At 38.4% G+C, this 12,618-nt stretch overlaps 1 protein-coding gene across 4 annotated transcripts in view; it reads left to right on the top strand.

The window, feature by feature from the left end:
- SREK1 (splicing regulatory glutamic acid and lysine rich protein 1) overlaps positions 1 to 12,618 on the top strand; it is a 48,363-nt gene that overhangs the window by 30,190 nt on the left and 5,555 nt on the right. For 3 of the 4 annotated variants that reach the window (XM_059694467.1, XM_059694470.1, XM_059694471.1), the window contains 4 exons: positions 535 to 654; positions 1,315 to 1,701; positions 8,947 to 9,042; positions 12,128 to 12,272. In XM_059694467.1, coding sequence (XP_059550450.1) covers positions 535 to 654; positions 1,315 to 1,701; positions 8,947 to 9,042; positions 12,128 to 12,272 — 748 coding nt within the window. The remainder of the gene's footprint in view (positions 1 to 534; positions 655 to 1,314; positions 1,702 to 8,946; positions 9,043 to 12,127; positions 12,273 to 12,618) is intronic. The other variant, XM_059694468.1, reaches the window with a different exon arrangement.

Raw genomic sequence — 12,618 nt, 5'->3', positions numbered from 1 at the left:
TTACAACTTGTCAAGATAAGTTGTAGTTCCAAGTAGTCATTACATGCAAGTCAAGAGTTAAAGACAATTTGTGATATGGAAACTTGGATCATAGGAGAAGTCATCTATATTAAGGCACGTAAAAATTAGCAAAAGAGATTCGCATGAGAAGAAGAGATAATGCACAGAACTAGCATTATTTTGTCTTCTGTTTTCACAGAGGTATATTCCGTTTTGTGAGATATTCTGGAGGGGGGAAAAAGGGAAAATAAGTTAGCAAAAGAAAGCCACACCTGAGAAATGTTAACTTAAATCTGACACAGGAAATAACTTAAATTCTTTCTCTGTTTTTATCTTGGTGTTCTGAATAATGATCAATCTGATAAAGTTTCCATAAATAAAGTATTTTAGATAATCTAACTAAAGCACTACATATTTTAAAATATTGATACATATTTTGGGATAGTTTTTAAAATTCTCTTATTTGAAAGACATCACTAAAAGTTGAAATTCTAAGAAAAAGATTTGACATTCTAACAATTTGTTTTTCTTTAGGAGTAGATCCCATAATAGATCACGTTCAAGACAAAAAGATAGACGTAGATCTAAGAGCCCACATAAAAAACGCTCTAAATCCAGGGAAAGACGAAAGTCAAGGAGTCGTTCACATTCACGGTGAGTTTGGGGTGAAAAAAAAAGGCTTTGTTAAAAATCTGTTGTGAGGTAAAGTAAACTTTTTTTCTGATTGTTTTAGTAATGATTAATATTGATTGCCGTTGATTTGGATCTGATTGCCATTATGACTCATGAGGTTTCTGTACTTAATTCCAACTGGTATTTGTTTTTATTTTACTAATTAATCAATTATTTTAATCCTCACCTGAGGTCATTTTTTTCATCAATTTCTAGAGAGAGTGGAAAGGAGGTAGGCAGGGGAAAAGAGAGAGAGAGAGAGAGAGAGAGAGAGAGAGAGAGAGAGAGAGAGAAAGAGAAACATTGGTGTGAGAGAGGTGAGAGAGACACATTGGCCACTTCCCGCACACACCACAACTGGTCCAGGGATTAAACCTGCAACCCAGGTAAGTGCCCTTGACTGGGAATCAAACCTGCAACCCTTTGGTGCATGGGCTCTAATGATTTAGTAATACTGGACAGAGTGATATTTGTTTTATTTAGTAGCTTCAGTTACAACTGAGTTATGTAGAAACTTGTTATGTCTTATAGCTATTATAAATTGTTTTGTATTGATAATTATTGAAGAAAGAGAGGAAGGTCCTTTTGGGGAGTAGAATTATTTCAGTTGTGAATTTACTTTCTTATTTTTCTTTTTTAAAGGGACAAGAGAAAAGACACCCGAGAAAAGATCAAGGAAAAGGAAAGAGTGAAAGAAAAAGATAAAGAAAAGGAAAGGGAAAAAGAGAGAGACAGGGAAAAGGAACGTGAAAAAGAAAAGGAACGGGGTAAAAACAAAGATAAAGACCGGGATAAAGAACGGGAAAAGGACCGGGATAAGGATAAAGACAAGGAAAAGGACAGAGAAAGAGAGCGGGAAAAAGAGCATGAAAAGGAGCGAGACAAAGAGAAGGAAAAGGAACAGGATAAAGAAAAGGAACGAGAAAAGGACAGATCCAAAGAGATAGATGAGAAAAGAAAGAAGGATAAAAAATCCAGAACACCGCCCAGAAGTTACAATGCATCAAGAAGATCTCGAAGTTCCAGCAGGTTTGATATGCTTAAAATTTTTACCAAGGTTTTTACTGATGACAAATGAAAATAAGAATTTTAACTTAGGGGGATAAGATTTTCTTTACAAGTGGAATCAGTACAGTAATATCAAAACATTTTCCTTTTCAGAGTAAGCATTTCTCTAAGAGGGCTTGCCACAGGATTGAATCTGTGAGAAGGATGGATGGTATTGGGCAAAATTATTTGAAAAGTTTTACTTCTCTTTTGTGATCCATTATTTTAACGTGGTGGCAGCACTAGCAGATGGTGCTGCTGTGATTTTCTTGGAGGGTGGGATGGCAAGGGCAAGTTTTTATTTTTTTAATTGGGGTGACATTGGTTAGTAAAATAATACAGGTTTCAAGTGTACAATTTTATAATATAGTAGAGGCCTGGTGCATGAATTTGTGCACCAATGGGGTCCCCCGGCCTGGCCTGCGGGATTGGGCTGAACCGGCTATCCAACATCCCTCAAGGGGTCCTGGATTGTGAGAGGGCGCAGGGCAGGCTGAGGGACCCCACCAGTGCACAATCAAGGCTGGGAAGGGACGCAGGAGGTTGGCCAGCTGGGGCGGGACCACGGGAGTGCTCCAGGGCGTGTCCGGCCCCTCTCGCTCAGTCCCGATTGGCTGGACCCCAGCAGCAAGCTAAGCTACTGGTCAGAGCGTCTGCCTCTGGTGGTCAGTGCATGTCATAGTGACTGGTCGAGCGGTTGACTGCCCCCTGGTGGTCAGTGCACGTCATAGCGAGCGGGTTGAGTGGCCTTAGCAGATCATTAGCATATTACGCTTTGATTGGTTGAATGGACGATTGGACACTTAGCATTATTAGGCTTTTATTATATAGGACCACCTGGATATTGCATTGTGTGTTCACCACCCAAGTTCAAATCTCGTTTCACCACCATATATTTACCACTCTTTACCTTTGTATCACCCAGTCTCCTTTCCCTCTGGTAACCACCATACTGTTGTGTGTCTGAGTTTTTGTTTGTTCATTTTTTGCTTTCAGTTTTATATCCCACATATGAGTGAAATCATAGGTTCTTGACTTTTTCTGTCTGACTTATTTCGCTTATCATGATATTGTCAAGGTCCATCATGTTGTCGCAAATGGCAGTATTGCATTTTATGGCTGAGTAGTATCCCATTGTATATTTGTACCACATCTTCTTTGTCCAGTCATCTAGCAAAGGACAGTTGGACATCATAGCACACCTATTAGGTTGGGTATTATCAACAAGATAAGTAATAACAAGTGTTAGAGAGGTTGTGGAGAAAAGGAATCCTCATTCACTGCTGGTGGGAGTGTAAACTGAAAGTTTCTCAAAAAATGGAGCATAGACCCAGTAACTCTTCTGGATTTCTACCACCAAAATGTGAAAACATTTATTCCCAAAGATATATGTACCCCTATGTTCACTGCAGCATTATTCACAGTAGCCAAGATATGGAAACAGTGGAAGGGCCTTTTTAAAATTTAAATATAGAAGAATTGACCTCTTAGACTTCCGTATTTCTTTGGAGTGGTGTGGTTAGTTTTATGTGAAATGATTTCTGAAATTGAAGTGTTAGTGCTTTTTCATCTAAGTTAGTTTTTACTGCACTATTTTGTTGAACGTATGAACGTTTACATTTTTGTTTCGTCATTTTTAAGATTTTGCTTTTTTCTTAGGACTGTTCCCTTAATCTATTAATAAGTGCTCTGCCACCAGGTGGAGTAGGTTGCCATAGTAACTGCAGCAAAATGAGGACCTTCATTGATTGAAGATTATGTAAACCTACATTTCATTATTCCGGATGATACCGTGGCTATAAATAAATAGAAGTTCTTGTGTTAAGCTATATATTAAAATATATATTTTAAGCAAGTTTTAAAGGTATGTTAAGCATAATTTTTCATAGAAAATAATTTCAGAAACAGGAATGTCTTTTTTTAAAATTCTTTTAAAAAATATTATTTTATTGATTTTAGAGAGGGAAAGAGAGAAACATCAATGATGAGAGAAGAAGCATCGATCAGCCATCTTTTGCATGCCCCCTTAGGGACCAAGTACACAACCTGGGCATGTGTGCTGACTGGGAATCAAATGGTGACCTCTCCTGGTTTTATTCTTTTTTTTTTTTTTTTTTTCCTTTTTTGGGTTTTATTCTTAATGCTAGTCTTTGTTTAGATAATACAAGATAATTCAAGCATTTTAGTGCCTTTACTATATGACAGATTTTATGTGTCAGCAATTTTTCATGCCTAACCTTATTTAATCTTTAAAAAAGTCTATGTGCCCTAACCAGTTTTGCTTAGTGAATAGAGCGTTGGCCTGAAGACTCGAGGGTCCCAGGTTCGATTCTGGTCAAGGGCATGTACCTTGGTTGCAGGCACATCCCCAGTAGGGAGTGTGCAGGAGGTGGCTGATTGATGTTTCTCTCTCATCAATGTTTCTAACTCTCTATCCCTCTCCCTTCCTCTCTGTAAAAAATCAATAAAATATATTTTAAAAGGAAATAAGTTTATGAGAAGACTATTATCATGGTTGTAAAACATGAGGAAACTGAAGGTTAGAGGAAATTTTCCATCTAGTATCAGAAGTACAGTAGCCCTTTCTCTTTTTAGAAATTGTTTACTTGAGAATTCTCTAACTAGTTCTTGGTTACTTGCTTTAAGAAAACTTGATTCAGCAGCATAGAGTTGAAAGCAATACTTTATGTTAAAACTAGAGGCCCGGTGTATGAAAATTCATGCATGGCGGGGGGGGGGGTCCCCTCAGGCCAGCCAGCCTCCTCTCACACTCCAGGAACACTCGGGGGCGGCTGGCAACCCGGCGATCAGGGGAAGGCGACGCCCCATCACACCTCTGCTGCTGCCACTGCTGGCAGCGCAAGCCTCGGCCGGCCCTGGTTACCTGAGCCTCGGGCGACCCTGGGCAGCTGGGTGGCTGAGAGGACTGGGGGACTCCGGAGGCAGGCACACAGAGTGGCTGGGCCCGACCTTGCCACACACCTGCTGCCCAGCGGGGCTGAGGGAACTGGGCGCCACCATCTTGTGGCTGTGAGTGCCACCATCTTTGAGGGCGGGCCAGTCAATTAGCATATTCCCTCCTTATTGGCTGTGGGTGCTGCCATCTTTGCAATGGCGTGAGAGTTAATTAGCATATTCCCTCTTTATTAGATAGGATGCGCTTAAAATAAGCTGGTAATATTTTAGCACATTGAACCAAAACCTGAAGAATTAATTTAACCTCATTTACTGTGGGTATCATTGAGCTCTGTGACTGCATGTTTATGGCACAGTGATTTTAATGATTCTGTGTTACATATTCTTTTGTGTTTATGTAATTGTTTAGATACCGCTCTTCATAACACCAAATAATGTTTTTGATGCCATTTAGTTGAATTTGCTTTTTCTGATGACTGTGAATGAAATGTTTAATTTTTTCTTGGCCCATTTTAAAGTCGCTTGATATTTAAGAAAGTTCAGATATTCACATTCAGTGCTAAATATATTCTTAAATAACCTCTGGGGTCTGGAAAATAAATGCCCAGAATGTTTCATACTTTCAGAGGAGCTTGGTGAAGAGATACAATTTCTCACTTTTTAGCATGTTTCTGCTTTTCAGTTGCTCTGATTTGTTTAGTAAATGGGGGAAACATTTCAATTGCTCAGAAAAATAGTCTACTTAATATTTTTATTTCCAATATTCTCCTAATCTACTTTTTAAAATAAAATTTTTATATATATAAAAACTTATTTTTTAAACCCTCACCCAAGGATAAGTTGGTTTTTTTTAAAAATATATTTTATTAATTTTTTATAGAGAAGAAGGGAGAGGGATGGAGAGTTAGAAACATCGATGAGAGAGACAGGGATGGAGAGTTAGAAACATCAATGAGAGAGAAACATCGACCAGTTGCCTCCTGTACACCCCCTACTGGGGATGTGCCTGCAACCAAGGTACATGCCCTTGACTGGAATCGAACCTGGGACCCTTCAGTCCGCAGGCCGACGCTCTATCCACTGAGCCAAACTGGTTAGGGCCAAGGATAAGTTTTTATTGCTTTAAGAGAGGGAAAGAGAAACATCTATTAGTTGCCTCTCCTACAACGCCTTCCCCCCACCCCCTCCCAACCAGGAATTGTACCCACAACCTACATATGTGCCCCTACCGGGAATCAGACCTGCAACCTTTTTGGTGCAGGGATGAAGCTCCAACCAACTGAGCCATCCGGCAGGGGCAATGTTTAAAAACCTTTTAATGTTTAAAAGTTACTATCAGCCGAAACCGGTTTGGCTCAGTGGATAGAGCGTCGGCTTGCGGACTGGGGGGTCCCAGGTTCGATTCCGGTCAAGGGCATGTACCTGGGTTACAGGCACATCCCCAGTGGGAGATGTGCAGGAGGCAGCTGATCGATGTTTCTCTCTCATCGATGTTTCTAACTCTCTATCTCTCTCCCTTCCTCTCTGTAAAAAAATCAATAAAATATCTTTAAAAAAAATAAAATAAATAAAAGTTACTATCAATAAATAGACCAAGAAAGGGAAGGAGAAAATATTTATTGAGTACCTATTATGTGCCAGGCTCTATGCTTGGTACTTTATTGGTATTCTAAATCCTCATCATAACACTGCAAGGCTTGAGTTATTTTCATTTTCCAGTTGTAAAAACAGGTTCAAGTTTAAAGCAACATGGCTCCAGTTGTGTGGCTGGTAAGGTGTGGAACTAAAATTTAAATCTAATTCTAACCAACTGCAGTTCTTCCTACTAGAGCTGCCCTCTTCTTTCTCAACTAATTGGTATTCTGAATTGCTGTCTATTCAGCCTTAGCTGTTACCATCAATTGGTAGTTATTAGATATCTACCTGTACATAGTACTTCCCGAACAAAGAGTTACACTGATCAAGGGCTAGCCCGTTTTGTGTATACTTAAAGTCTGGAATTCACAGATGTTCTCATGCTCTGGAAAAAGTGCTTTGGGTTCTTGTGCTGAGCTGTTAACCGAATAGCATTGATTTAATGGAATATTGTTACCTAATTTCTTCATCAGTCAGAAGTGTAATTTTGGGGTATCCTGGAAATAAAGTTGGGTAATGGAGGAAAGAGCTTCAGGTAGAGTTGGAATTGATTTATTTGTGTTCTCAAAATTCTTTTTTTTTTTTTAAATATATTTTATTGATTTTTTACAGAGAGGAAGGGAGAGAGAGAGTTAGAAACATCGATGAGAGAGAAACATCCATCAGCTGCCTCCTGCACATCTCCCACTGGGGATGTGCCCGCAACCAAGGTACATGCCCTTGACCGAAATCGAACCCGGGACCCTTCAGTCTGCAGGCCGATGCTCTATCCACTGAGCCAAACCGGTTTCAGCTGTGTTCTCAAAATTCTTAAGCTCTTTTGGTCTTAATATCTATTATATATACCACATCTAAAATATTATTTAGATTTTTATTTTATAAATGAAAACATAGAATGTTTCCTTAACCTAGAATCAATTTACTGAGGTGGTAAGAACAACTTGAATTACTAGAAATTGATTCTTTCGGCTATATGGCCAATGGCCACTAATTATCAGAATGCCTTGTGAGATAGTTGGATACATTAGTCATTTAATAACTATATCCTCATACCTCATTCTTGAATTATGAAATATTGAAATTTATTGTTTTTAAGTTGACCACCTTACTAATGAATTAGAGTATTTATTTGCTAATATGTTAAGCAAAATAATTCTAATAACAATAAACACTTAATCTTAGTAATTGTTTTTTACTTTGTCATATTTAAATCCATGGTTTTAAGTATTTTACTTATCTCTAAGCAACTCTGCACTCAATTTTAAATGAACAGAACAACAGTAATGAAATGGTAGGAGATGGGAAAGCATAAGATGAGTTAATGTAAATACTTTTAGAGATACTCTGAATACTTAGGTCTGGAAAGTTCACATTTTTCAAGCCAACTTATTTTTCATTTCTTGAAAAAGGCATGTTAGTGACCTTATTACAAAATAATCCACAGTGGGGCAGCAAGGAGCTAGATGCATGATAGTGGATCTGATAGACAAAACATGTTTTTAGATGCTAAGGAAGAACATATATAACTTGAGAGAATCTGAAACATCCATTAATATTTTTTTCAACTCAAGAAATTATTGTTTAAATAAACAAGATGAGTTGGAGGTCCTCTACTCTTTCTAAGAGGAAATGTTAGGAGAGCTTTTTATTAATCTGTAAGATTTACGGTTCATAATTTGACCTGCACTAAAATTGGGTAATAGAACGTGCTCATAAAGGACATGCGCTTAAACTGGCTTCCAAAGAATACCGGTCACTTGAAAGCATTAAGGACTCTTCTGCTTTTGCGTATTTGAATTGTCATTTCTGTATTTACTAGAGGCCCGGTGCATGAAATTTGTGCATTGGCAGGGGGTGGGGGTCCCTCAGCCCGGCCTGTGCCCTCTTGCAGTCTGGGAGCCCTTAGGGGATGTCCGACTGATGGCTTAGGCCTGCTTCCTTAGCTCTGTCATGGACATCCTTAGCTCTGCTGTGGAGGCAGGAGAGGCTCCCACCACTGCCGCTGCACTCGCCAGCTGTGCGCCCAGCTTCTGGCTGAGTGGCGCTCCCTCTGTAGGAGTGCACTGACCACCAGGGGGCAGCTCCTGCATTGAGCATCTGCCCCCTGGTGGTCAGTGCGATCATAGGGACCGGTCATTCGACGTTCAGTCGATTTGCATATTTGCCTTTTTATTATATAGGATTTTTTAAATCTTTATTGTTGAAAGTATTACATATGTCCCTTTTCCCCCCTATTAATCCTCTCCAGCTTGCCCCCACTCCAGGCCTTCACCACCCAATTGTCTGTGTCCATGGGTTATGCATATATGCATACAAGTTCTTTGGTTGATTATCTCCCACCCACCCACTTCTCCAGCTTTCTCTCTGAGATTTTGCACCATGTTCCATGCTTCCATGTCTCTGGATCCACTCTGTTCATCAGTTTATTTTGTTAATTAGGTTCCACATATTAGTGAGATCATGTGATACTTGTCTTTCTCTGACTGGCTTATTTCACTTAGCATGATACTAGATGCCTCCATGCTGTTTCAAAGGGTAAGAGATCCTTCTCTTTTCCTGCTGCATAGTATTCCATGGTATAAATGAACCACAGCTTTTTTATCCACTCGTCTACTGATATGAATTGCACTTTATTTAAATTGCTGTTGTAATATATGGCATATCGTTGACTTTCAGGGAAAGGCGAAGGAGGCGGAGCAGGAGTTCTTCTAGATCCCCAAGAACATCAAAAACCATAAAAAGGAAATCTTCGAGGTCTCCATCCCCTAGGAGGTAGGTTGAAAGTATGTGCCCATACTAAGAAGGAAGCAGGAGGGACAATTTTCTCTTCAGTTTAGTTTTAAAACTTTATATATATATATTTTAAATTAAATCTTTATTGTTCAGATTATTACATTTGTTCCTCTTTTCCCCCCCCATAACTCCCCTCCTCCCAGTTCCCACCCCACCCTCCACCCTCACTCCCCACCCACTGTCCATCCATAGGTACACGATTTTTGTCCAGTCTCTTCCCGCATCTCCCACACCCCTTTTCCCCCCAAGAATAGTCAGTCCACTCCATTTCTATGTCCCTGATTTTATTATAATCACCAGTTCATTCTGTTCATCAGATGATTTATTCACTTGATTCTTAGATTCACTTGTTTTTTTGTTTTTTTTTTAATTAAATCTTTATTGTTCAGATTATTACATTTGTTCCTCTTTTTCCCCCCATAACTCCCCTCCTCCCAGTTCCCACCCCACCCTCCACCCTCACTCCCCACCCACTGTCCATCCATAGGTGCACGATTTTTGTCCAGTCTCTTCCCGCATCTCTCACACCCCTTTCCCCCCCAAGAATAGTCCATTCCCTTTCTATGTCCCTGATTCTATTATGATCACCAGATTATTTATTCACTTGATTCTTAGATTCACTTGTTGATAGATGCATGTTTGTTGTTCATAATTTGTATCTTTACCTTTTTCTTCTTCTTCCTCTTCTTAAAGGATACCTTTCAGCATTTCATATAATACTGGTTTGGTGGTGATGAACTCCTTTAGCTTTTCCTTATCTGTGAAGCTCTTTATCTGACCTTCAGTTCTGAATGAAAGCTTTGCTGGATAAAGTAATCTTGGTTGTAGGTTCTTGGTATTCATCACTTTGAATATTTCTTGCCATTCCCTTCTGGCCTGCAAAGTTTCTGTTGAGAAATCAGCTGACAGTCGTATGGGTATTCCCTTGTAGGTAACTGAGTTTCTTTCTCTTGCTGCTTTTAGGATTTTCTCTTTGTCTTTTGCTCTTGGCATTTTAATTATGATGTGTCTTGGTGGGGTCCTCTTTGAATTCCTTTTGTTTGGGGTTCTCTGCGCTTCCTGGACCTGTAAGTCCATTTCTTTCACCAGGTGGGGGAAGTTTTCTGTCATTATTTCTTCAAATAGGTTTTCAATATTTTGCTCTCTCTCATCTTCTGGCACCCCTATAATTCTGATGTTGGTACGCTTGAAGCTGTCCCAGAGGCTCCTTACACTATCTTCGTATTTTCGGATTCTTTTTTCATTTTGCTTTTCCGGTTGGGTGTTTTTTGCTTCTTCGCATTTCAAATCTTTGCCTTGATTCTTGCGCTCCTCTGGTCTCCTGTTGGGAGTCTGTATAGTATTCGTTATTTCAGTCCATGTATGCTTAATTTCTAGTTGGTTCTTTATCATAACATCGAGGGTCTCATTAGTTTTCTTGAGGATCTCACTACATTTATCGACGGCTTCTAGACAGTTCTTAAGAGACCTTAAAAGTGTGGTTCTGAACTCAATATCCTCCATTGACAGTTTTGTCCTGCTTCTTTGTCTCCGCATTTTTTATGCTTTCTTGGCGCACCCCCTAGTGGTTTTTGTGTGCAGTCTTGTTGTAGTTAAGCCTTGATTGTTGATGGCAATACCGGGGGTGATTTGACCTCCAGGCTAACTGGCTATGAGAGTCCGCTGTGTCTCTGTATTTTCTAAATTCTTATACATATTTTACTTTTATTGCTTTTGTTAATGAGTTCCTTTCTTTTCATTACATTATCTAATTGGAGGTTGGGTTTGTACATAGGAAGGTATTGATTTTTGTTTGTTTTTTCATTCCTTTATTGGTAATTCATTGTTTTTATAAAAAGCTTTGCCAGAGTGTAAGGAGCATGTTTCCCAGAAGGGTTGTTTTGTTTATTTGCTTGTGGGCTGTTGTTTTTAGGTGAGAATAATGAAAGACATAGGATATGATAGAGGTAGCCATATTTTTATTGAAAAAAAAAAGCTTTGTTTATGAAAGCCAAGACTTCTCTCAGTTTTAAATTCGGATTAGACAAAAAGATATATTTACAAAGTGTCACTGTCTTCCCTATTCCTTTAACCTTACTCCCCTCCACCCTCTGTAAGAGATTGTTTATTTTATCCTTCCTTTCTTTTTGCAAAATTGAGCAGATACATATATTTGATTTTCTCTCTTTTTTCACAAAGGACAGTCTATAATATATACAGAGAGAGAGAGAGAGAGAGAGAGAGAGTGTGTGTGTGTGTGTGTGTGTGTGTATGTATGTATGGTCAGTTACTACCCAACCCCACCTTCACCCAAGTTATTTTTAAAAAAATGAGAAATAATTCATTTACAATAAAATTCATCCTTTTATATGTGCAATTGTTTTTTTAAATATGCTTACAATGTTCTGTAACCATCACTACTACTTAATTCTAGAACATTTTTTGTCATTTTTAAGAAAGCCCATACCCATTAGGAGTTTCTTTCTCTCTCTCTCTCTCTCTCTCTCTCTCTCTCTCTATATATATATATATATATATATATATATATATATATATATATATATATATACACACACACACACACACACACACACACACACACACACACACATATTTGGTTTCATTTTATCCTAATTATAGTAGCTAGGTAAATTCTCAAATGTTTCAGAACTAATAAATTGACAGTACTAAATTTTGTTTTATGTGAACACCTGGCTGGTGTGATTCAGTTGGTTGGGCATTATCCCATGCACTGAAAGGTTGCTGTTTCAATTCCTGGTCAGGGGCATGCAGGAGGCAGCCGATTAATGTTTGCACGCTTACATTGATGTTTCTCTCTTCCTTCTTTCTCTCTCTCTAAAATCAGTAAAAACTCTTCTTAAAAAAATAAAAGTTAAATTAAAAGTTAATTGGAGTGTGGGTAGAGTAGGTGGCATCATAGGTCTCATTTATGTTACTTGATCAAACTAGATTACTGATAGGCTTATTTACTGTTATGCTTTAGTGTTAGGTAACATTTTGTCAACAATAGATCAGGTCTTTCATTTCTTAGAAGTTAACTGACATATTATTAATATTCTTATAGCAGAAATAAGAAAGATAAAAAGAGAGAAAAAGAAAGGGACCATATTAGTGAAAGAAGAGAGAGAGAACGTTCAACCTCTACAAGAAAGAACTCTAATGACAGAGATGGGAAAGAAAAATTGGAGAAGAACAATACTTCACTTAAAGTAAGCAATGGTCATTCAGTGTTTCGACTTTTAATAATTAATAACTGAGATTGTTCTTTATTGCGTAGAAGTAGTTTTAGGCTAAAAGGTCCTTGAGGGCAACAGTGTCTTGTATGTTTTTGGTATTCTTTTGTATTTGTTAAATTGACAGTCTTTTTAAAACTAAATTTTGAAGGGATAGATAGATAAGAGCTAATTAAAAGTTAAACAACCACATTCTCTATTTTAGAGAATCATGGGATGGCATATAGTAAGAAAAATTTTAGACTATTTACGGTACATGTAACAAATGTATTTGATATTTATATTCAGATTTCTACTTGATGCCATTTTCCTCAGTATTTTG

The sequence above is a fragment of the Myotis daubentonii genome, chromosome 4 (assembly GCF_963259705.1).
Source record: "Myotis daubentonii chromosome 4, mMyoDau2.1, whole genome shotgun sequence".
In the NCBI taxonomy this organism is placed as follows: domain Eukaryota; kingdom Metazoa; phylum Chordata; class Mammalia; order Chiroptera; family Vespertilionidae; genus Myotis; species Myotis daubentonii.
Note: the sequence above shows the minus strand (reverse complement) of the source record. Positions and strands in the feature narration are given on the sequence as shown.